The sequence below is a fragment of the Myiozetetes cayanensis genome, unplaced genomic scaffold (assembly GCF_022539395.1).
Source record: "Myiozetetes cayanensis isolate MyiCay16 unplaced genomic scaffold, myiCay2020 scf19, whole genome shotgun sequence".
Lineage (NCBI taxonomy): Eukaryota > Metazoa > Chordata > Aves > Passeriformes > Tyrannidae > Myiozetetes > Myiozetetes cayanensis.
This window is the reverse complement of record NW_026087400.1, coordinates 2,268,306-2,294,250: the sequence shown is the minus strand read 5'-3', so window position 1 is coordinate 2,294,250 and position 25,945 is coordinate 2,268,306. Positions and strand designations below refer to the sequence as shown.

General features: G+C 41.3%; 1 protein-coding gene across 1 annotated transcript in view; it reads left to right on the top strand.

The window, feature by feature from the left end:
• The first annotated feature begins 5,320 nt into the window (after window positions 1-5,320).
• Window positions 5,321-25,945, top strand: part of ZMYND8 (zinc finger MYND-type containing 8) — a 47,367-nt gene continuing 26,742 nt past the window's right edge. Inside the window, 3 exon segments of the mRNA XM_050313754.1 lie at window positions 5,321-5,623; window positions 15,244-15,314; window positions 25,735-25,883. Coding sequence (XP_050169711.1) covers window positions 5,610-5,623; window positions 15,244-15,314; window positions 25,735-25,883 — 234 coding nt within the window. The 5' untranslated portion in view covers window positions 5,321-5,609.

Sequence of the window (25,945 nt, the reverse complement as noted above, 5' to 3'; positions counted from 1 at the left end):
TCACAGCAAATCTTTGACTCCCTGATCCTGTTCCCCATGTCACCATACAGATAATTCTGGTAGAAGTGTGATTGAGCTGAGAGTTGTGGCTGGAAGGAAGGGTGAGATGTTTAAGCCAGTCCCTCTGATTGAAAAAGAAAAAAAAAAAACAAAAACAAACCAAGTTGGTGAAACTAGGGTGAAGTCTTTTTGAAAGTGATTGCACTGCACGCTTGTGGTGGAAAAAGAAAGAAGGAGATGTTGCTGGTGAGAGGCAAACCACAAAAATGAGATGAAATAGCAGTTGGAATAGCAGATAGAAAGGTGTGAGTACATAGAGCCTGAAAGCTGAAGCCAAACTGTAAATTTAGTGTGTGGAGGGGCATGAAAGAGGTTAAAAGTGAGAATTGAATTTGCAGTGGGTTGTGATAAGATATAAGCCTAGGAAAGATTACTGTAATAATATTATTTTTATATGCATGAATAACTTTATTTTTGTAACTCCATCACTTCACATATTTAGTATGACCTTTAGCTGGGGAAGCCTTCTGGGAGATCATCAGATTTTATTAAAAAAACAAACAGTAACAACAGACCAAAACAGGGAAAAAAGTCATGTATCTGATCACTGTTAACCAATTCCTGAATGTGAAAATATTGGAAGAGAAAAATAAATTATAGTAGTAGGATTAGAGTTTAGCATTATCCAGACCTAGTCCTAAATAATTGCTCCCTAATGGCAGTGACTTTCTTTTGCTTTCTTGGAAGGATCTTGTGATACAATAAGTGCTATATGCAAGATGTCTCACACTTGGGCATTAGAATCCCTTGGTGAGACTTCTCTCAGGATTCTGTAATTTGGTTTGGAGCAGGATATTTATATTCCCATGGCCACAGAGCTTCCATGAGCAGTGAGCTGGACTCGTGTTCTCACAGAGCAGGGGTGATAAATCCACTTGCTACACAGGTGCTGTTCACCTGCATGGTGGGTGTCCCTCAGGCCTGACGTGCAGAACGTCTGCATGTGCCTCACAGCTGCTTTCTGGGTAACTGAGAAAGGATTTGCCTGCATATGAAACATGAAAGAAATTAGATCTGTTAGGCCTTTAATGCAGAACGTATAATTTAGATACATAATAATGAAAATCCTGTTTTATACAGGATATTCAACGGCCCAGCTGTTTAATCGTGGAGAGGCTGGCTCAAAGTGGGGGTGAAGGCGATGAAATATATGGGCTTAGGCCTTGGGATAACATCAGCTTTTAAAAAGCTACAGCTGTTAAAGGGCTCAAAGATGCTTTTCTTTTTTATTTTCCCCAGGTATTTTTGGCAGATGATTGAACATGAATGGAGATTTCCTTTAGAAGGAAACCTACGTGAGGCAATCGCCCAGCACACTAAAAATGGCTGTGGAGAGAAACTGTCATAATGTACCAGATATTCAGTTTGTGTAGTACAAACCAGATCAGCTTTCCATCTGCAGACAACGAGTGACCATTGTAATCCAGAACAAGTAATGCCAACCAGAAGTACTCAAGGCTGTTGTTCAGAAGGGCCAGTGCATGAATGTGGCTATGAAGCCTTTTAAGCTCATGGGCAAATCAGCTGCCTTGCTGTGCATGGACACCTTTTCCAGTAGTTTCTGATAATTTACAAAATTACCCACCCTCTTTGACAGGTCACTAATTTTAGCATCCAGACGACTCTTAAAAATTCGGGAGCTGTTTTTATAGACATTTATTGTTGCATTCTGTACCAACAGACAGCAGGCTTCTGGTCTTTAAGCAGTTACTGATGCTTTGATTCAGGATAAAAGGGGGAAAATAGAAAAAAAGCTCTTGGAAGGCAATGAATCACAGCATTTCATGTTCTTCCTCTAGAAATTGGGGTTATCAGTCCATGACCTGGAAATCCGTGAGCAAGCCACAAGCCTTTAACACAGCCTCTTTCCCCTGCTTTTATTTATTTATTTTTATCCTTGGAAATTATGATGTTTCCCATTTCCATTTGTGTATCTGTTCAAAATGCTCTGTCTTTTGTCCATCACCTCCTGTTCCCTCTGTCAGTGATGATTCACCCCCTATAGGGAGGGGTACATATCAACCCCTCATTTCTGTCACAGAGCCAGACCTCTTCCTCACTGGTATTTGTTTAATTTTGGAGGCTTTCAGTGTATATTCTGCAGCACAATCCCCTGTGACACTGTGGTGCTTGATGTGTGTGTGTGCCCTCTGGAAATGCTGCACAGCGGGCAGAGTTCTTCGCAAAGAACTCTAAATATAGTGGGTTGTGCTTCTCACATTGCTGTCTTTTAATTTCCTTTCGACTGAATTTGTGCTTTCCATCTTTCTTTTGGTTTCTCTGTTTAGCCCTTTTTTCTCCCCTGCCTCACAGTCCTATTTTCCCTTAACATCTCCAAAGCACTAAAAAGAATAAATAGAAGCTAATCTAATCTACACCCTCCCTTCTGCTTTAATAAAGCTTTTAGCTTCCCTTCTCTCTCTTTTCTGTTCTCTCTAGCTTTCTTTCCCTTCCCCCTCCAAAAACAATCACTTCCCCTATGTAAAAGAACTGGTCAAGCTGCAGCAGGACATGCAATCATGGCGACTTAAAACAAAAATCTGTATTTTCCAGTTGTACCTGTCTGTTGTTAAACCACAATTGTACCTCCCGCTGCAAAATAAGTGTGCGTACAAGAGAATAAAGAGAATTTCAAGCTTCCCCTTTGACTGCTGACAGAATTCTTTTGTCTGTTTTAGCAGAGCAGCCTGGATACACGCGCTCTATATGCCTGATGTGCTCTCCAGCGTTTTGTTCTTGCTAATGACTGGAAGGTTTGTACATTTTTCTTTTGTACTTGGGCCACCATTTCCTCGAATCAGGAGGACTGGGGACCTTGGGCCTTTCCTGAGGCTGCTGCTGCCTCTCCCTCTCCGCTGTGTGCTCATTCTTGCTGATAGGCCCAAGTGTGTCAGCTTGGCAGTGTTCCCAGGCACCATCAGCATTACAGCATTCCCGGAGTCGGGGCTGGGTTAGCACAAAGCACTGACAAATTCTCTGTGTTTAGTTTCGTTCTCGTCCTGCACTTCATAGGGATTAGGATTTTTTTTTTTTTAAATAGAATAATGTTAGAATAGAGCAGTCAAACAAATGAGCATAAATGTTAATGACTGACAATCCTCACGATTACTGCCAGGAGGAATCAAATGTGGATGTTTGTGTGTTAGGGGGGATAACTGAGCAGCACAGGCCTTTAGGTGTGCAATTAAAAAGAAACCTGTCTTGAATGGTTTGAACTGTTAAAACTGATGCAAGTATGCACTGAATGTCATGAATTTCCAGTGCGTTCCTGCTGCTGCAGTGGGCTGTGTGACTCCCTTTATAGCAGCACTCTCCCTAGTTTCTGCTACATTCCTAAACCAGAACAAACGGCCAGTGTAATCCATGAGGCTTCCTGCTCCCTGCCCTGAAAAGCGCTGCCAAATCTAAAAAGAGAAAATGCTTCCAGCAGGGACTCCAGAATTACTTATGAGATGATAATTTATACTCTGGGCTGTTAATCCGCTGTTGCAGCCTAAAATGCAGAAAGACAAAAGCTGTAAGCACAGGGATAGGCTGGCTTGGCAGTTTCCCTGTGACAATGCTATCTCAAGAAATAATCTGAATGCACTGTGGGACAATGCAGAGCAGGATGATTAATTTTACTGAGTGGCACAGTTGTGAGTCATGTCGGCTCTCAAGCAGAGAGGTTTGTGTGGTAAAGTAGTTATATCATGAGAGGTGCCGGATGGAGGTAAGGGAGGGCATTAGTTTTATTTGCAGTGATTGTTTCTGGGATCGTTAGCACCGGAGTAAAGGTAGAGCAAAGTGCACATTCTGTCTGCAGTCTTGTCGTAGATTTATGCAAGAGAGTTTTCTGCAGTTGGTTTTGCACAGTCCTGCATGCTGTGTTGGAAGAATGTTTATTTTGCTTTGGTTATTTTAGCTCATTATTTAGTAATTATTGTTCCAATATTAAGCTTCTCCCTCTACAGCTTCATTTGTTTTTTGGTTTTTGTTTAATAAATAACCCTTTGATGATACGCAATATGCTTCAGAATCACCTTTTCATCTGTGGTTTCCACTGTAATCTGTTCATGGCTATAGAAGGATAATACTGAGCTATATAATACAGATGCAAAATGTTGAACAACAATGTGAAGGCCCTTTCTAAAGATTTAACCTTTAAAATCTTCATCTGGAGTTAAGACTTTCTTCCTTCCTGGCACAGTGATAAACCCTCCCACTTTCACTGCACCAGGGAAGAGAAGAGAATCCCATTTTTTTAATGAAAAGCTTGGGAACTGGCCCGAGATCAAACTGGTGGCTCACACGCCAGTTTTTTTTTTTTATTATTTTTTTGTCGTTCTGTACCATTCGCAGCATTTTAGCAGAAGATAAAAAGGTAGAGCAAAACCCCTCTGAGACGCCGTGCTTTCGCGAGGGGGAAGGAGGGGGGGGGAGGAATTGCAGACAGATAAGTTGCCACGTCGAGAAAAACCTCTGTTTTCAGGGCCCGCGTGGAACCTTAAAAAGCACCAAGTCCTAGAGGGTTAACGGACAGGAAACTGCGGTTGCAGCCGCTCCTAAGGAAGTCAGTTTTGTGTAACAGCCCCGAGCAGGCCGGGAGGTGGGGGCCACGGTGGATGGGGTGGGGAGAGGGGGACACAGACACTGTGGATCCTCGGTGTCTGGGGTGACATTGGTATTTTTGGTTTGGCTCCGCAGCGTTTTAAACACGGGCAGGGCACACGCCGAGTGGCAGCAGCCCCTCCGCGACAAGGCGATTTTATTCCACAGTAGCTTCTTTTGAAGGGGGGGGGGGGGAAGAGATGTGAATTTTCCCGTCTGAGCCTCGTTTTCCCTACTCAGGCTCAGCTTACCTAGAGAAATCACGGTGTAGGTATGCGGTTGCAGCGGCACACGCTAACATATTTAAATTCTGGAACAGGAGAACTCTTCTTCTCTGTGAATTCCGAGCCCCACTAATTTCAGTCCCCCCGCTGAGCATGTTCACTTTTGGGTAAGTGTTGCTCTGGTCGTGAGGGCACCAGCAAAGCGAACTCAGCGCCGAACAACAAAAGGACGGCTGCGGTGTTTGGTTTTTTTTTTTTCCTTGTGTGTGTGTGGTGTTTGGTTGTTTTTTTTTTTTTTTTTTATTGCGAGCCGGGCGAACTCTTCCCTCCTCCAGGTTTAGAGAGCGCCTTCAAGCAGCGGCCGTGCCGAGGCACATCGGCTGGGGCCGGGCAGTGTGGCGGACCCCGCTGTGCCCTTGCCGGGCAGTCGGTGTGGTGGGGAGGGCGGCCCGGGGGGCTCCGAGAGGCGCTGCCGGGCGGCCCGGGCCTAGCGCGCCCGGCCTGCCCCGCGCCCGGGATGGCTCCTGCTCCGGGAGCCGCACAAAGATAATCGCTCAGGAAGTGTCTCGGCCAATCCCCCGCCGCTTTACATTCGGATTCGCCGCGGCGGCCAATCCGGGCGCGGCTCTCATGCGGCAGACAGATGATCAAGCCGGAGTGCCAAGCCCTCCCTGCCCGAGTACTGAGAGCCTGTCCTCCATGTTTTATAAGTATTGACATAACACTGTGTTAACAATGCATCCACAGAGGTAAGCCTTGCTTTTTACCTTGCTTTTTCTCTGAGGCCTATGAGTTGTGGGTTGAGAGCGTGGTTCTCCGTGATTTCTCGTGCAAAACTCACACCACAGGCACTTGTATCGAGTTGGAACTGTTTAAAATTTTTAGCTTTCTTGGGTCACATGGTTAGTAGCCATTAGCCACAGCTTTGTTTTGCAGGCTGGCAAAGCCTTGGCATACCTAGCTCTTCACAGGAGGATGGTGTTTTTAGAGTTTATCAAGGTCCTGGTATTCCAAAGGAGCTTTCTGTCTCTGAGCAGTTTGCCAGCACTATTGTCTGTTGTGTCACATGCCTGCTGGAGAGAAAATGGAAGCTAGGGAGCAGATGCATTTAACTGCCCTACAGGGAGTCAAGCAGGGATAATGGCAGACAGAAGAACAGGCAAGTTTACCTTTCTAAACAGTGAATGGAACAGCTAAGATAAGTTATCTCTGAGAAAATGTGGGATTTTTGAAAACCTAGGCATCAGCAAAAAGTGCTAATGGCAGATTGTAGATATTGGGCCTAGGTGGTGGTGTGCTGTTGCATCATGTTTTTTATGCAGCTTATCTTAACTTGAAATGATTATTGAACCTTTTCTCTTGCAGGAGTAATTAATACAACGCGTTTCTCTTTCAGAAGGACAATGTATGGTTAATATTTTGTTCCTTTAAAGGGGAGTTTTTGTGCTGCAGATTTTGGGAATGGGGTGCTGCTCAGTAAAATGCAGCAGTGCATCTGTTTACAAATCTGATGCTTTATGGAAAATGCTTTTGAACTGTTAGCTTTCTTGTTTTACATAGTTCAAATAAACTAATGTACCTTTTATCTGTGCCTTTTTGTTTTGTATTGTATCAGCCACAGTTCTGTGTTGTGGAGTCCAGAAGATATAAAATCATGTGTGGTTCATGACAGTAGTACATGCTGTTCTTTCTTGGGTTTTTTCCTTTTTTTTTTTTTTTTTTTAACTTTTGGTTTAATGCTACGTAATTGTTTCAAGAAATTCCTTTTTGATCAATTCCCAAATCTGCCAGCCTGTTGTATCTTCTTAACTGGAAAAATGAGATGAGTGCTTGAACAGTTGGTAAGTAAGCAGCATGCTACTCTCTGAACATTTTTAATAGTTTTCCAAACATTTTGTTTTTACTGGGTCAGCTAGTGCAGTAGATGAAGCAATGTTAGTGGTTAGCCATATAAAAAATGAGATTTGCTTAGCATCCATTTTAAGGGACTTGTACGTGTAAGCTGTTTAATTTGAATGCACTGGCTTTTTTAATGATTTGTCTCTAAATTTTGAAGCTTTTACTTCCTGTTTACCTCAGGCCAGTGAAAGATATTGTACTTGCTGTTTGGTCATAGATCATTAATTACCGTGTTTGCAGGGTAAAGCGCATTTTTGCCGTTCCTTGGGCTTTTCAGTGTGATGAAAGTGCTAGTTCTCAGCAACGAAGTGACCTTAGGAAGTAAAGTAAATAATGCTTAATGAGCATATGTTTCTGATACTATACAAAGGGTAATCTCAGACAAACTTGCTCGATTTATAACTAATTTAGAACATTTTGTGCCCTTTATGCAGGTTTTAATTGTAGCACTTGCGTGCTTGTTTGAACAAGCTGTTTTTCAGTGATCACCAGGGCTGTTACAAAAGCAGAGGAAGGATGCGCTTTTGTGCTTTTAATGTGATTTTTGCACTTGTTTTAGCAGTCCACATGCATCCATGATTTTAGGGAAGAGCTGAGAGCTAGGCTAGCTTTGCAGATGACTGCACTGAGCCACAGTACATGCACATTTCCTAGACCCTTGCCATGGATTTTATAACATTCTGTAACATATCAAATTACCTCTGGTTCCTTGTTTACCAGTATGAGTATTTTACTTTGACTGTCTTACTTTGATTAACAGCTGGGCCCCCCACCCCTCCTCCCATCCCCGAGGATTAGATTATAAAAATATCTAGTTCAGTTTGCAACCTGAAACACTGCTGGGGTACCAGTGGATTTCATGTCATAGCGTTTTCGTGTGCAATTTTAGTGCATTTTTCAGCATACACAAAAAGTGCTGACACAGCTAAGAAGTTATTCTGGTTTTTTGTTCTTCAGTTGCTAAATGACCAAAAATTACGTTCGGCCATAATTTTCCTAACAGCAGTTCCTACACATCAGCAGTTCACTCTCAGTCCCGAAGAGCGAACAACATAATATTTATTTAATGCGAGGAGGCAGGAGCAAGTGATCTGCAATCAGAAAGCCCGTGTCAAAATGGCTCCCCCAGGTTTTGTTAAAGCAGGATCTGTTTCAAATCTGCACCTCCAGACGCGCTGCTGACAGCGGAGCGCACATTTGTCTGAGCTGCCCTCGTGCGCGGCACGGAACGGGGCGTCGCGAGCCCGTTTAAAAAAGTTCACTCTTTTTAATCACGCAAATACAATTCCTTTATAGTTCGCAAGGAAAAAAAAAAAAAACAACAACCCACAAATGTCTGCATTGCAGCAAGATGTCTGAGGCAAGGTAGGGACAGCAGCGCTGTGTTGCAGCTCAGCCCAATGGCGCGGCTCCGCCAGCGCCGGAGCCAATTGCTGCAGCGGGCAGGTTAAAGATTGACAATTGCGGTGGCAGGGCTGAGAAGGGCCTTCTGGAAATTTCTGCCATCTTTGTTCCATCTAGGCAAGGCAAATTCAGCCAAGCTGAAGAGTTTCATGTATTTTTTTGGTGCTTTGTCAAGGTACGGTGCTATCACTCGCTTTTCCCAGATTGCGTAATAAAGCAGCACTTTATAAAGCTGGGGGTTTTTTTCTGTTCAGGACAGAAATGGAATGTGGGTTTTTTGTTTGAGTGACAGACCCAGGGAAAAAGAACGTATGCTTTCTCCCCAAGATTTTGCTGGACTGGATCCTGTTAATATCACAATTAGACAGGACATGTATGAAGCAATGTAGCTGAGGTTTATTCAGCTTTTAGCAAATGGCCATTATTCTAATATAACTAGCAGTTAATCATGTAATTGCACTGTAAGTTTTCTGGCTACTAAAGAGTAATTTGAATTGCCCAGGATGAATATGATTAGCCATTATTATTTAGTGCCAACATCCAGTTACTTTTGTAATTAACTGGACAAAGAATGCAGTGGGGGGAAAACAAAGGAGTGATCTGGATTATAAATCATGGTGAAAACAGTAGCTTTTTAAAAGCCTTTTGCAGGCTACATTCTTTGCAGGCAAACTGTTTTAGTTGGAAGTTAAATAGTGCTAGGGAAAAGCTGAGTAATTTCTTTAAACAAATGACACTACTTAACATACTGGGAATGAAAAAAATGCGGAGTATAAAACACTCCAAATGTGACATTCACCACCCCCCCCATTAGGTAGGAGTACTGAAACGTAGCAGAAAATCTACGTGGCTGCTAAGGAAGCATGAAATAAAAGGAACTTCATGCTCAAAATTCATTAATAGGTAGATTACATTACAAATGTAGCCCTTTGGATCAGTGTCCATAAACTTCAGTTGGCTCATCTTCCTGAGCCGTCTTCCATTTTGTGATATCACTTTTGCTTGAGTTTTTGTTTTGTTGTTGGTTTGTGTGGTGGGTTTTTTATTTTTTCTTGTTTTTTTTTTCTCCTTTTTGCTTTGTTTTCAAGTGTATTGTACTGTATCACTTTTCAGCTACTGGCCCTGTGGATCCAGTAGCTGAAAAGTGATAGGTCATGGTCAGTTTTCCATAGTAATGGTACCACTCCAGCATAATTGGTTAAAGGATTATAAATCTCAGTAAAAGCTCTCCTCTTCTCTGTATGGGATTCAGGGTATTAATTTGAATTTCCTAAATATCTTGAAATTTGAACATAACCTTTCCTCACGTAGAGTGTAGTAGACAGCAATTCTCAAGTTTTGTTATTTGTGGACCCCCCTCCCCAGTGTTTTTCCCATGGGCACGTGAATCCCATTAGAGTGAATTTAAGCCTGTTAGACCAGGTTTGATTTACTTGGTGATTGCCTGCAAACCCCTTAGTGGTGGTTCACTGGCTTGGAGGGGCTGTAGACTGGAAACCATCATAGTAGGCCATCAAGCTTGGCCCTTTAAATTGTATGCAGAAAGTGTTTTAAATATATTTATTAATAAACATGCCTTGTATTCATGGGTTAAAGTCTAATTTAGCAACAGCTTCATAGGAACTGAGTTTCGTTTATTTGAGAGTTGTCTGTCATGGTGTTAACCCTTTACTGCCTGTTGTCATAGCATCTGTGTTTCACACTGTGAGATTAAAACCATCCTCTAACAGGATGTTAACACTCTTAATTTAGCCAGCATAACCCTTTACTTTCAAACGTGATTGATCTCAATTTATATTTTTAGCCTCTGAAATCCGTAGCTGTTTGGTTGCCTTGCCTGGGCCTCAGCTGTTTAGTTTATAGTCTTAAAGATGACTGTGTGACACCAAGGATCTCCCTCCCTCCCTCCCCCGATTTTTCTCTTTTGTGCAGCTATTTTGAATGGACACTGAATTAGAGCAAGGTTTTAAAAAGAACCTAAACGTTCTCTAAATGAGAAATAGATTTATTTGCCCGTTATCAGAGGTAACTAGCTTAAACATTGCTGTGCACAGATAATGTGAGCAAGCCTTTTGTGCATGTTAATTGCTTAATACAAAATGTTATTTGCTTAATACAAATGAGGCATTTTGCAGGGAATTCCACAAAAGGAAACGTAAAACACGAGGTGCTCAAACCGGAGGGCGAAGCTAAAATTGAGTGATTTCCTTAGTAACCTGTGACTTCACGAATCTCCCTCTCTCCTGTGCCTTCTCAGTTAAACACTCGGATGTCAGGTGTCCTTTTTGTCGTTCTTTACCATTTCTGATATTTAGATGCTTGCTTTGAATATTGCCCTGCTGTGTAAACAGGAGCTCCTGGTATTGAACAAAGTGCTCCCATTTTAGCTCCAGTCCAGGAGTGAGGCAGTGCAGTGCTGGCAGACGCCATTTTAAGAACCCTGCATAAATAGCATAGCTACCGATGAGTAAGAGACTGTTATAGGTGAGTGCTTATACAAAGCTGCTATTTATTCAGCAATGGCATGCTAATATTTTTTTCTTTTCCTTTTTTTTTTTTTTAAATTTTTATTGAATGCAAGGTTTTTTGGAAATCATTAGTTAGAATTGCTGCTCACAAATGTGATGTAGGAGAGGCAGGAATTATCTTAAGGATGAAACTCAGTTTTTAGTGCTTATGGTCTTAAATCAGGGTTTGGCTTTTGTTTTGTTTTCTGTTAATTAAAAGGAAATTAAGTCCAGAAATACGTAGTTTTTGATTTGGAATTAATGTGTTATTCCCTGATGTAAATCTAGATTGTGTATGTGGGCATTAGCTGTTTCGAGTGGTTTTCCATATCTGTCAGTTTTTCTTGGTTAAATGTCAAGGTGCAGTAGTTCATCTGCAACTTCTAATTGCTCTTCGTAGTTAATATAGGTTAGAGCAGGTTTAAATATTCTTGTATATGGACATTTTTCAAGGTAAGTACTACTGTTAGTAAAGGGCTGATTTTCCTAAACAGAGAAACCAGTATTTTATTCTGTGGTGTGAAATTTGAGAAACTGAATTTTATATTAAAAAAACTCACCCTCTCTTCAGTTTAGTAGAGAACATATTTAAAAGTTAGGCAGTAAGTTATTTTTCTGTTTTTACCTAAGTACCAATAAGTCTTGTATGTTTGCAATCCTTATTTTTTTTTTTTTCTTTCTGTGCCCAACTCTCCCCAAAGGAATAACCTCCACCCCTTCTACCCTCCTTCAGACATGTTAAACTGATTTGTATGGAACAAATCAGTTTAACATTGTAGAAGACAATTTTGTTGTTGTTGTAAGTTTTGTCAGTATGAGTAGGGAAGTTTTAAATGATTAATTGGTGTTCTGTTCAATTGACAGGAAAACTGGCAAAGCTTAAATTTCAGTTGTGCTCTTAAAACACGTTCCTCTGTGTTCATTCACCTTAATGAGGAATTAAGAGCAGCTTTCAGAATGACTTCAGGAATTTATTGTATTCATCTGGGTACTTAGTTGAGTATATTCCAGTATCGTTTCTGGTCTGCAGCCTCAGACCATTGCATTCATACTTGCATGACAGTAATGCATGCTGGCTGAAATAACTGCTCTGAGCCCTGCAAAAATGAATTCTCAAAATAAAACTCTCCAGAATAGTCTACTTGATCACACAGTTGCTGTTTCCATAGAGCCATATGTTTGTTCATAATTATTTTGCTGCTGGTCCTAATTTTCCTTTTATTTTGTTGTGGGTAACAGTAAGGTACCTCTGATTTAGGACCTGTTTTTCTGGAATTGTTTAATTGGAAATCTCTTGCTAACGAAACATCTGCATTTGGAAGTTTGTGCTTTATAAGGTGCAAAGGTCAGCTTTAGGAAAGTTACTGTAAACTTGCTGGTGAGTTGTTATAATGTATTTACGGACTTGGGTGTCAAAGATGACCTTGTTTTATTTGCTGCAATGTATAATGACTTGCACAACGTGACGTTGTTTGAATGGTGGCAGTGGTGACTGTAGTGGTCAGATCTTTGGGAAGGCCATCTTCAGGCATCTTGTCTGTGATGTTTGCATCCCTTCCCATGGCAGGGGAGATGGAACCGGGTGGTCTTTAAGGTCCCTTCCAACCCAAACCGTTGTTCTATTGTTCTATGATTCAGTGTATCAAAGATGTGGTTCAGATACTTTGTTCATCTTGGAACTCTTCATGAGGAATCTTTTTCTTGCCTCTGTAGATCTATTGCGAGAACACTCGAAATGGTGACGGCTCAGGTTCCTGGATTAGGCTCGTTGTGTGGGGAGAGACAGATTTAGAGCTGAAAACCCCTCCTGTGTTGTAACTAATCCGTAGGATCCTGCCCTGGAACCCCCTGAAGGGCTGGGTTTGGGCCCAGGGCACAGAACATCCTCAGTCAGCCTGCAAGTTCCCCTGGTACTTTGGTCAGGGAGGCAGGAACAGTTCCTGCTCTGGTGTTGCTGTATTGATCCACCACTCCCATTTCTCATCCAAGATTCATGTACAACTCTGCATTTTAATACTGACTTGGAGCAACTACTGTATCTTTGTTGTTGTATCATGTTCCCCTGAGGTTGTGATTTGAACAAAACGCACTTGATGGATTTGGATGAGTCTGGAATAAGATGATTGCTTTATTGTAACTTAAATGTCAGCTGCTACTAAAAGGATGTTGCCCTTTTCCCCCATCCTCATGTGTGGTACTCTCCCATTTTCCACATGTCCAACTGCCCAGGGAGCTACATCACAGAACTGACTCAGTTAAAATAGATGTGATTTCTTGGAACATGAAGTTAATGGTTGGGGAAGCCATTCCTTTTAGTAGCAGGCTGTGTAAAATGATCTTAAGTCTTCAACTTGAGTCTTGTAAAGACTTGTGTGTCCTAGTCTGGGTCTGAAACTGGATCCATATTTTAGAAGCAGGTAATGTGCACTGCCAAATGACTTCACTCTTGACAGAGTTCCTGTGTATGATTGCATGTTTGCCTGTATGCATTAATGATCAGATATACATGATTTTATAAAAATAGGGGGTTTGTTACAGTTTGGTGATATTGAAATAGGATTTTATAAAGAGGGAGGGGAAGAAAAAACCAAACAATGCAGCATTGGGAGAGAACAATGAACCCATCCCATGAGCCCATCCCTTCCCATTGCTTAGGAGAGGAATGGGCAGAGGCAAGTGGTGCATGAAATGTTTTGGTGTCTGTAGCCCACTGCCAGCTCTTCTTTGCTGGGGGCCCCTGGGAAAGGGTGTAGCGAATGTGCAGGATAATTGATCTGCCCATGCATAGTAAATGGGTGAGCATTGCAGGATGGTCAGCTATGTTATGCATTTAATCTGCCCATGCAAAATAAATCTGAGATGCATTGTGCTACAGTCAACTGTGCTACACATTTACCCCGATTTTAGTCCTATGGGTGCCTTTCCTTGCTCCTGAAAGGATCAGAATAGTCCGTGAGGTGGACCATGAGGTGGATGCTGGTAGAACAGAACCTCCCTTCAGTGTTTTGTGACTTTGTAAATTATTTCCCTATACAAATGACAAGTGGAGAATTATGATTTCTGGAATTCATGGATCTTCTCAGCTTTGGGGTTTTCATACATTGATCTTGGTTAATTTGTATTTAAATTTTTTGCTGACATAACTGTATTGTTTTAGAAGTGTGAAAGGAAGTGCGACCCAAACCCCCAGTAGCTAATAGTTAATTAAAAGTAGTTTTGTCAAAGACCAGACTAAAAAGTCCTTCTGCTGTTAAGTTTTACTTTGTTTAGGAATATCTTTTAACTTACACCCCTAACACAACTCCTGCTAATATAAACTGTTTGTCAGGCTAAAGAGTTTCTCTGATGTAAATGTAACCAAGTCCTCACTGTTGTTTCCGAGCTCTGATGAGCAGTTTCAGGCACATTTATACACAGTGGCTAAAGCCAAGGTCCCTGGCTGTCCTCTTGGCCTCTGTCCCTAAAGCTGGGATGGCTGAATGGAACCTCAGTCCACTCCATAGCAGCAGGAATTGATAACCTGCCATGTCAGTGCAAAAGGGGCAGCAAACTTCCATGAGCAGACTGAGCAGTAAATTGTCACTGTAGAGGAGAGGATCTGCATCCCCCATGGCTGCTGTGCTCTGGTGAACACTGTGATAACTGCTTGAGGCACCAGAACCTCATTGTTTGTGTATCATTTTGAATTTGGGTTCACTTCAACATTGTATGTTTTCTTTTACCTCGCATCTACCATAGCCAGATATCCAAAACTGGTGTGTAAATCAATCTTCATTCTAATTCATTTTTCCTCTCCCTTCCACCTTCTTTCCCCAAAGGGACTTAACTAGTCAAATTTGTTGAGTTGCCTTCTTATGTGGCATCACTCTGAAAGTGTGATCAGAATGTCGGATGTAGTTTGTAATAATTCAATCCTGCCTGCAGCAACTGAAAACTGAGTATGTTAAGATTGAGTGGTAACAACTCTGTACTATTTACTCTTTGTTATGGTTAATAATTATTGGAATTGTATTGCCAATAAATTATAAATATTCAGTTTTCTGTTACGTAGTCTAGTTTCAAAATCCTTTACATTATTTATGTAATAGCTTTTAAAATTGCACTTTAGCTTCTAATTTTGCAAGTTGCTCTGTGTTGCTAAGTCTTGTTACTTCAACTAATCTGTTCACGAATGCTGATGAACATTTAAATGCTGGCAGGCATCTGTCCACACAGTTTATCCTGGGTTAGGAGCTCCAGGGAAGAGAATTCCTGTTGTTCTCTCACACACATGCAATTTATACACACAGTGCCATAATCTTCACCACATGTTACAAGACTGTTGTTAGTATGAAAATGTGACTTTTGTGATTGGTAACTTGCAGTTACATATGTGTACCTGTGTTGTTTCCCAACGTGTGTCATCAGTGTATACTTTGGCAAACAGCAGGCCTTTCATTTCATCAGAAATTTGAATATAGTTGTGTTTGACGGTGTTACGTTGACCCTCGCGGATGGAAGTTAGACATGAGAACAGTACAGTCTCTGAGTATTCTAACTCACCTTTTTGAATCCTGCAGCTTGGCTGAAGAGGAAATAAAGGCAGAGCAGGAGGTGGTGGAGGGGATGGACATCTCCACTCGATCCAAAGGTGAGTAAGAGGAGTGTTTCATCTTGGTTCTACCCCACAACTGTTTGTAAACCGGGATACTGAGACTGTGTCGTGAAGCTGCTCTTGAGTGAAGGCTCAAGATTCACTGCATTTTTTACAATGACTGTTGTGTGTTAGGAAGTGTTTCAATTTTTGCTTGGTTTTCATTAAACATCAAACCTACACACATACATATTTCAATGTTATTTCAGATTTGTGAATAACTAAGGTTAAACTATGAAAAACCATCAACCTCTTGTATTATCTCACTTATCATGGCTTCCTTTAAAGTACTTTTAGATTTGCTATGTAGGAGAAAATAGTGCTGGTAGTAGCACAGCAAAAATAATAAGGTAGTATTTCCTACAGAAAAGAATCCTATTTTTTTCTAAGAATAAATAACCACAGTAGCATTTCTGTTTGCACAGGAACTAGTCCCCTGAGCAGTATGTATTTCATGGGCATTCATGTGTCCATTCCTGACATGAATTAAACTTGGTGGAATTGCAGGTGTCTGAGAATTTCTGTCCTGGTTTCTGGTGCTTTTCCTGTGAATGAGTTACTACAGGCAAATGAAGTTTTATCTCTCAGTATAAAGAAAGCTAAATTTGTAACCACCTGTGTGAGTGTAAATATTCCCACTGTCATTTGGAGTGGGGGGACACTTCAGTCAGAATACTCACATGGAATTGTTTACTCCAGTTCACTGTAATTCACTGCCAGCTGCCTGTCCATCTCCTTCAGTACTTTGCAGCTGAGTTTACTTGGAAACCATTTCTGTAAAATAGCAGCAATAGCTACTACCATCCCTTTAAAATTCTGACACAACAGGGGTCATAAGTTGAATTAACTCCAAAACGTGCAGATGGAATTGTCTTGAAAGGGTGGCACAGATCATCTGCATTCGTGGTTGTATCGTGGTTATAACATTGAATTCAGGTCTTATTTGCCCTAACAGACAGTGGATTTTCTTGTTTCAGTTCTCATGGTACAGTTATATGAGATGGTTCATATGATCCAGCACCTCAGAAAAGATTCACTTCCTCCTTTTGTCCCTTCGTCTTGTCCTTTTCTCCCTGCTCTCCTGGTCTTGCATGTCAGTCTCCATCATTGGACTGCTTGGTGTTTCCTTCTCTCTGTATTTCAGTTTTCTAAGCCAGCAGAAAGTAAATGTTTTTGTTGCTTTAATGAATTGCTACTGAGTGGGGTAAGCTCCCAGCTCTGCCCTCCCACCACTTACCTCCTCTGTGGTACTTGTCACATCCCAGCCACTTGAACTCTCCAACCAACTTCAAAACTGAAGCATTTTTCTGCTGTTGTAGTGACCAGTTTGTTTGTGAAAGAGTTTGATAATAGAGAATTTGGTATAAGAGGCAGTGGGGGTTATTAGATGCATTTTTCTGCCCATGAAATCTCGCCTTCATTTCTCTTTAGAAAGACCTTGGCCCACTCGCTAGTGCAGTAGGTAGGAGGACTCTTCGTGTTTTAAATACCAGTGGGAGTGGTCTCAGTGGCCTTTGTACGGTACCACAGTAGAGATAAAACTTAAGAGAGGTTAAATTACATGAAGAATACTAATAGGATAAATGATATTTATTAAACCAGATACAGATTTGCTTTAGCTGATTTGTTGAATTTGGCATGTATGTTGATAAAACCCTTACCAGCACCATTCTAAGGACAAAAATAATAACCACCCACTGCAAGCCCTTACAGATTTCTATTTTTTTTCAGTGAACAGTGTGGGTTGTAAAGAAATCTTGAGACTTGCCTGTAAGCCATCTCACTTTGTTGTGTATGCGGCCTAACCTGTGGATTAGTGGTAGAGCTATAATAGTTGAATATGTAGTTTTTCACAGAAAGTAAAAGAACTATAAATGTCATCTCCAAGAGCTGGCCTGGTATAATGAATCTTCCTGGACTCCTGTTAAATGACTGAGACAAGTTTCTCTGTCAGTTCAGTGCAGTGTTTCTGCAGCAAAGTTACAATGCAGAATTTTAAAACTTATAATACTCTGTGTTAGGCAGAAAAAAACACAGAGAAGTTCTGAACTAGTGGGATAGTGGCAGCAGTGTCTCCACTTGTAGCAATTCTCTTGTGCAGAGTTTTGCCTTGTGTGTTTGAGAAAGGATGTAGATGAGGAAGTTGACCCTGCATAGACTACCCTGAAGGGGAGCACACAGCTCTTTGTGCTTTGTTTGTTTCTTTTTGGTGGTTTGAGAAGCCTGTGCAAGAGATCAATCCCTGTTATTGTGTAACTTCACACTGGGCCTAGAGAAGCGGATGTGCTGCAAGTCTGTAACCCGACTTGCCCTGCTCTTGTTCCTGCAGCTCATTTGAGACTGCGTCCAAAGAAAAGTTGTAGGAAAAGAAAGTTAATTGCTTTAAAACCAATTAGCCTGCTGCAGACCTCTTCATGAGCATTCTTGTTTTGGTACAAGCAGTTTAATTGCTGTAAATCGATTCCAGTTGAGTTTAGGCTGAACCAAACCGTGCATTGTTTAATCTGTGACACGGGTGTTAACACGGCCTTTGAACGGCTCTGAGTGACGTGGTGGTTTCAAAGCAGCCTAAGCTGGTCAAGCTGCTCGGTGCAGCAGTTTTGTCCACTTCCTTCCACACCTAAGCTGGCAGGAAGCTAACTGAACCAGAGAACATGAACAGTTTTCTGCTGGCTTAGTGTGCTTTGAAACAGCTCAGTAGACTGCCAGAACTGGTCTAAGAGAGAGGGCAGGAATACACCAGATGGGTGCAGGAAGTGCAGGGCTTTGTTAGCAAGCACTTGGATGGGGTTAGGCTGTCATGAAACCAGAGCTTAAAGCTTGCATTACTACTTTATGATGGGACATACAAGAGTGAGTGCACAGCTGGGGTCAGGACTGTGCAGCCCTGTGGTTTATCTTCAGCTGCATTTCTCTGCTCTTCTCCTCGGCCTTCTGCTGTTGCACAATCAGCTGTATCAAGCAGCTGATCTAGCAGAAAACTGATCATTTTTTGTAGTACCGGTTTTGCCTGAATCATGAACTCATTAACCCCACTAATACACTAAAGTGCCTGTCTGCAAAAAGTGATGGGGACAGATGAGGGGGGAAAGGGAAGAGGAGTAGAGTTACTGTAGCAGTTATAATTTAGAGCTGCTTATAAGCTGTACATGTGCAGCTTTGCTAAAGGCAAGGTTTTAAAATGCTCTGGCTCTCTTGATGAGAACAAGAAGGTGCAAGTCATCTGAGAACTGGAATTGGGAAACAACAGCTTAAAGAGAATGCAGAGTCCAAAAACATGAAATGGAGCCAACAGAGTTGTTGTTTGATGAAGGAGAAGTGCCGTGGATTAGAATATTATTATATTTTGTCCTCTGAGTATGATACATTAACATCTTGCTGTATTTCTGTTCCAGCCCTGTGGACTACTTTTTAACCTTGTTTATTAAATATTTCAAGATGGGGCTTGCAAGGTTTCTGGATAAATGCCTAAGCATTTCCAGGTTGTGGTTGCACAGCAGAATAACAAACATAATTGTTTGGTGCAGTTCTGCCTCCACTTGTACCCGTTCTCTTTGGACAGAATGAACTCTCCACTGGGCTGTGACTTCCATGTAGGTTTTCATGCATTTCAGCCTAGTACTGGAACCATTCCCTGTTTAGTGCCCAGTCAAAAGGAGCTTTTTGACTCTCTTCTACCCATCGTCAGTCACACATCTCTTACACTGCCTTTACATCTCTGCTGCCTCTTTGCCACTCCTCAGTCAGCTAAGGACTTGGACATAGATGTGGTTTTCTTCCTACTTGTCTCCCTGAACCTGATTACTGGGGAGTTGAACAGATGTTGGACAAGGCTGGGACAGCTGGTTTAGATGGTCTTAGCTTGGCATAAAATCATATCCTGGCTAATGGTGAGGATTGTGACTTTTACAGCTTTCTCACTGCAGCAGTTGGTGCTGAAGGCTTTGGTCCTGGGGGCTCCCCTCACTGGCAGCAATTCCCCCACAGCCAGGCTCCAGCTTCTCCACACCTCACAGCTCCTTACCTTGCAAGTTGTTGGAAAAAGCCCTACAGTGAAGAAACAAGTAACAGTGTCTTTTTATACTTGTGTAAAACTGGAGCCCCTGCTGGTCTAGTGGTAAAGGCGCCGCGCTATCACCGCGGAGACCCGGGTTCGATTCCCGGTCAGGGCCACTCCCGGGCAGGTGGGGCTCGTTAGCCCTTAAAGGCAACCCACCTACGTCCTAAGGACCTCGCTGCCACCGTCCAAGCTCGCTTGGCCCCGGCAGATGAACCTTAGGATTAAAGGGTGGGCTCAGTTCCGCGCACACTGTGTCTCACCTAAAAAATCCAATGCGCAGGCTGGAAGGTGGAAAGACCTTCCCCGGATCTTCGCTCGCGAAGACTGGCCATTATTATCAAAACTGTAACTGTAGTAGGAGTTCACCAGAATTTCCACAACCATGGCTGACCTCTGCTCATTTATTACATTAGGCAACTGGATTGGGTTAATTACCTCGGTTGATGTTTCTGGAATGTAAACAGGGCTTTAGTGGTTGATTGCAGTTGCATCATGTTTCAGAATTCTGGCAGAACATTGAAATGGCTCAAAGTTGAGTGGAAGTTCTGAGAGATTTATCCATGATTTTGTTAGGTGTTTTGAAGATAATTAACCTTGCTGTAGTATAGGTAGTGGATTTGAAAAATCATTAAATCTATTCATGACCATTCAGGAAAATAAATTTAATGGGGAGGCTTCACAATTCAGGAATTCATATCAATTATTAATTGAAACCTGCTCTGTCAAATTGAACTGGAGTTAGTACTGCTATGTTTTCTTGCAGATTTCTTCACTGATTACTCTCCATACCATTTTAAAGTACAGGCATTCAGAGATTTTGAGAAGGAGGAAAGAAGAGAGGAGTGACAGTCTGGGTGGAAGTCAGTTTTCTGGTTTCATTCTTGTTCCTTCTGAAGGCATAGATACACATTTCTGGGGAGTAGTGACAGCTTAAGAAGTCTTCAGTCACCTTTGTTTTCTTGTACCTTCTCTCACACTGCCTTCTTTTTTAAGCCAGCCCAGCTGTTTCTTACAGCCATCAGATGAATTCTTCATGAAAGTCTGTTCATTAAATTTTCGTTCTTTTGTTCTGTTGTATTTCATCAAATTTAATTCCTTGATTTGGTTCACCAAATGTTGGCAGAACTCTGGGTGTCATAATAAAAGGCATATTGTGGCATTGGGGAATTAATGTTAACAGAAGTAGCCTTGGGCTGGCTCTGTTTAAGTGACACTTCTGCTGAGTGTTTGACTTATATGGAACAGTTGACTGTGTTTCTAGTTGGAAACATTATTCAGAATTTTGCATGTTTGACCCACTTGCATTAAGATATCAAAAAGCTACTTACAGAAAATTCACTGGTGTAGCTCTGTCTCAGTTTACTGATATCTCCTGGGAGACTAAAATAATGCTGAAAAAATACATTACTTTTGCTGGCTCCTGGAAAACCAAAATGACTGCCAATCTTTCCATCTTTGTCACTAATCATATTGAAAAACTTTTTTAATTTTCTTTTTGTTATTGTTTAAACAAATGTGTTTCTGAAAATGGCCAGAACAGAAAAGTTCTGCTCTACAAGCAGCAACCAGCTCATTTTTCATAGAATTTGTGTCTAAAATAAAAGAAAATTAAGTACAGAATTTGAATAAGTAATACTAATGAAAGTATAGGAAACCTAATGGAGTTAAGACAGTTTTTTTATTGTCTGTATTTTATTTTGAAATGCAAACATTTACTTCCCATTCACCAGATATACCCTATCCCAAAGAAGGGTAAATCTTTTGCTGACAGTAAAAGCTTTTATCCTGCAGTTTCCACACTTTTGGGGAAGGCTTTTGTTTTGACTGCCTCACTTTTTGTGAGGTTGAATTTTAAAATCGTGAGGTATTGTAATTCTGATTTACTTGTTTGCCTTGCCATCCACTGTGTTGAGGATACAACACCAAGGCAACACGTTGTGATCCAGGTCAGACCTGCCACGCTGGCATCCTCCTTCCTGTCAACCACATTTCCATCCTCTTCCTTCATTCTGGCAGCTTTCAGCTTTGGGACTTGTTGCTGTGCTCATCCAGCTGAAATAAATTTTTAAGTGTTTATTTATTTATTTCTTTAGTCCATATCAGTTTTCCAAACCGTCTTGCTTCCTGGGTGAACAAACAACAGTGCTAGAGAAACAATTTGTTCCCTTTTTCTCTCTGTGGGAGGGGAGCTGGGAAGCCTTAACTTAGATCTTACTGGTAGAGAAACTAATGCAAATATAAGAGTTGCCTAGAAATACATATGTAGACATGATTTCATTATGGTTTTAGTCTGGAATTGCTTTGATTGTATTTAGTATAAGTTTTTAAATTAGAAAAAAACCCAAAAAAGGTGTATGGAAAGAAAGAAAGAAGAGACATCACTGTCAATTAGCAGTTTGTGCTGTGTTCTGACAGTAAGGCGTGTTGATGTTGCTTGTTTTCAAGAAGAATTACGTTTGAGCATCACAGGAAAAGCAAGGAAAACAACATCCTACTTTTAGACATTTTCTGAGTTGGCACCTGCTTCCATTGAGAAAAACGAGACTTCTCAGTGAGTTGTCAGGAATCACTGCTGTGAAGTGTTCACAGTGCAGCACTTGGCAATGTTTAGAGCATAAAAAGGTCTGGTTATGGTCTGTGCTCCATATGCTGCAGCCAGATAAGATCCTTGGTATAAATAATATAGTTTTGTTTGGGTTTTTTTTGTAGTTTTTCCCAAGCTAAAATGTATTAAACCATTATCGTGGTTATCTGCTCGAAAACTGCATTGCCATCACATAAAACTGTCCCTCTAAAATCGCCCTAAAGTGTGAAATTAAGTTGCTTTAGGGTTTAAGTGTGCTTTAGTCTGTCTCCTAGGAGCACTAGTTACTAATGCTTTAATCACATGATGGCATACTAAAACAAAGATTTTAATTTTCAGGTGAAGCTCAGGTGAGCTTCTTGTTCCCCAATGGGTGGTTTGCAAGAGCACTCATAGGTGCTTAGTGACAACCTTGGTAACATCACAGACCAATTAATACTAACCTTGTGATGTCAAACTAGGTATCCTTTAATGAGAGTTTAAAAATTTATCTCAGGTGTCTATTTCTTCACTTAAGCTGGAAGCAGAATTTTGAAATGGTGCTAAGAAAGCAAAAATCACACAGGAAGTCAAGAAATAAGAAGACCAAGCTTGCTGGGCCAACTTAATTTTTTAGTAAATTTGGCGAATTAATTTGGCAAATGAATTTGTGAGTGCAAGTGGTTTATCAATGGAATGTTAATTTATTCTGCTGTAATGCCCTGCATTTAGTACACAGGACGTTTCATTACTTATTATTAACCGAGTGCTGAGCAACTGCTCCTGATCTCAGCTTTCTCAGTTGGAAAGTTGTGGGGGTGCACAAATTGGTGCTTATCTGAGGCTTGGTTCAGGTTGAGGTGCTCAGGGTGTGAAAGGAGTTCAGAAGGAGCAGAGAGATGGCAGGGGTATGTGCCAGATGGTGACAAGTGAGAAGTGAGACCATTCTTGCTCATCAAACACTTTAAATAAAAAATATTTGCTTGTCATAGATCACACGAGTTATTGCTGCTCCTTTCTGGTGCAGAAACTGGAATCCAACTCTGAGGTAACGGAGTCACCAAGTTATTGCAGAGTTTAAATCAGAACAAAAGAGATCAGTCCTCTCAGATTAGTTTCACTTCCTTCAAGTAATACAACACCGGGAAAATGATTCAGGTTAAAAAGTAACTTTTCTCCTTGTTTTAACAGGAATCAGGTTCTTGATCTGGTTCACAGCTCAGCCACTCAAACTCTGCTCACACAGCTGCAAGAGCCAGGGAGGGAGAAGAGATGTTGAAAGAAATTCACACAAAATGCAACTTTAGCTTTTTTTTTTGATCTTGATTGCAATTGGAAGATATAACTCAAAAGATTTAAGTGGGTGCTACCATTCTTTTGTTACTTAAACTGAATTAAAAGATTGTTCGTGTTATTAGGTCCCTCACAGATCGGTAAATTGGCAACACACTGTGATAGTTAAAGACATGGGTCTGGTCCTTTAGCACAGCTAAATCTGAAAGAAGATGCCTGTGCATTGCTGTTTTCCTGTCTATTCCTTAATTTTTCCAGTTACATCTTACATTGCCTCAAGAAAATGACTTGCCAGTTGCAAAAAAGGAAGTTTATTTCAGGTCAGTTTTTGTAGGTTGTCTATGAGTCACCACTAGTTTATTTGAGAATCCCTTGTATGCTCAGGCTTCCTGAAGCACAGAGGAGAATTACATTGCTTAAAGTAGATTTTCAAATCACTTACCCAAGCATCTTTGTTTGTGTAACCATTTCATAGGGTCAGTATTGAATCAGCACCTTTTCTGCTGAAGTGTAGATTGGATTTGACTGTGACTGAATTGTAATTCAGTTCTGGTTTAGCTAATACCAGTTTAACCCTTTTCCTGACATTGAATCAGTTAATTTAGGAAGAAACAGCATTTAAAAATGAAAAGCATTACATCATGGGGGGCAGGAACTTTACAGCTGATTTTCTTTTTCATACTTGAAGCTGAGTCACAGCGTGCAGAGTCACAGTCAGCTTCTTGATAATCCCCACAATCTGGGGCTGAGGAGCTGAAAGGAAACTCTTGTGCTTCACTGGTGGCAATTTTGTGCCTGGAGGTAAGAAATGGAAGCCAAAGGGCAGAAAACTATGCTGTCCTTTTCCCTCCTGGTTTAAGCTGTCCCTGCTTAGGTACAGTCAGGGTATAAAAGCGGAGTCTCTTGAGGGCGTTACAGTAATGGCTTTATTTGCTGGTGAGAAACTCTGGCTCAGACATCCTTGCAGGTCCTTTGGGGATGTTGTTTGCTGTAGGGAGAGACAATTCTCTCATCTCCCTGCTCTGAGAAAAAAAGAGTAAGGCATGATCAGCACTTGACAGTGAGAGTAATTTTCTTATGACTGTCTTTAGTAATGTGTGGAAAGACTCTGTTGGGAACTGCAAATTATAATAAAGAAACAAAGACTTAATGTGGTGATGGGAAGATGAGAAAAGATATGGTATGATGCTGGTTTTGCAGATCACTGGGTGCAAACAGTTCCCATGCTGAATAAGCTCTGTTCTACTTTCATGAAAAAAAAAGATAGAATTCAGAGCTTTTTTTGGTTTTAGGTTTGATCACTTTGGTTTAGCTGTGGGCTTTGGTTCAGCTGACACTGATGCTGCAGCGTTTCTTCCAGCATAGCTGGGTTGGCGAAGCTCCCTTGGGATATGGGAAGCAAATCCCAGCCCAAGGAGTTCTTCTGCCACCTTCTGTGCACAATCAGCTAAACTGACAAACCCACTGAGCCTCCTCCTGTCAGCAGAGTTGTACTGTGCTAGGATTTGTACTGTCATAATTGCTCACGGAGGGGAGGAAGCAGACACACATACAGGTGACATACTTTATCTGGCAGTTCTCTGGAATGTCGAATCAATCCAAATTTTGGGCTAAAAGGAGTGGCAGGCAGGTTTGCTTGAATCAAAACACATCAAGTAGCAATCGTGGCCTCAGACACATCATATTGATTGAATCCAGCCCAGGGCATGTCAGGAGATAACTGGTCAAGAGATAACTGGTCAGGAGATAACTGGTCCTAAGTGCTGCCTACAAGTGTGGAAGGGGAGTGGTCTGTGGGGAGGAAAAAAAGTCCCGTCCTAGTGTCAGAACTCAAAACATGAACATTTTTTTTTCTTTAAACCAGCTTAACTGTGTTTTGCCAAAGGTTTGTCACTTCTGCCAACATAAAAGCATCCCTGCGAGCTGACACCACGGTTGTGCTGGGCAGCACTGCTGAAGCAGCTGTGCCTACAGGACTGGTGGCAGACACTTTTCCTGCAGTTGTTGCAATGACTCGTGTTGTTAGCCTGGTGCAGCTGTTCCAGATTCATGAAACCCACAGTTCTGAGTTTTTTTGTTTTCCTGTGCACTTCTGTGTGTTGGGGATGGTTCAGTTATTTCTCTGTGGTGTGGATGACTTCTGATCCTTATGGTTTTAACTGTAGTTCTGTTTGTTGCATGCATTAAAAGCTTAGGGAAAAATTAAACATGTTAAACCAACTCTGATGAACTTCCACTTGTATTTTGCCAAGATCATGTCACTGTTCTATGATTGTCCTTTACAGCTCATTACACACCTGTTTCTTTTGAAAAATATCAGTAGGTTCTTTATAATTGAGCTGAGCATTAGAAATCATTTAAATTTTGTTCTGAGAGAATGTTCTTAACTTTAGAAAGATGAATTTAAAATCTTTGCACAGCCTGGATGACAAACCATAACCTTGTTGGGATGTTTTTCATCAGTCTGCACTCTTTAACTGTGTTGTTTGCATCTGTTGTAGATCCTGGCTCTGCTGAGCGCACAGCACAAAAAAGGAAATTTCCCAGCCCTCCACATTCCTCTAATGGCCACTCACCACAAGATGCATCAACAAGTCCTATAAAAAAGAAAAAGAAACCTGGTCTATTGAACAGTAATAATAAAGAGCAGGTAAGAGAAGTCATGGTTTTGTTATGCTGGAATATGAAACAGTAAAGGATGTAGAGGCCACT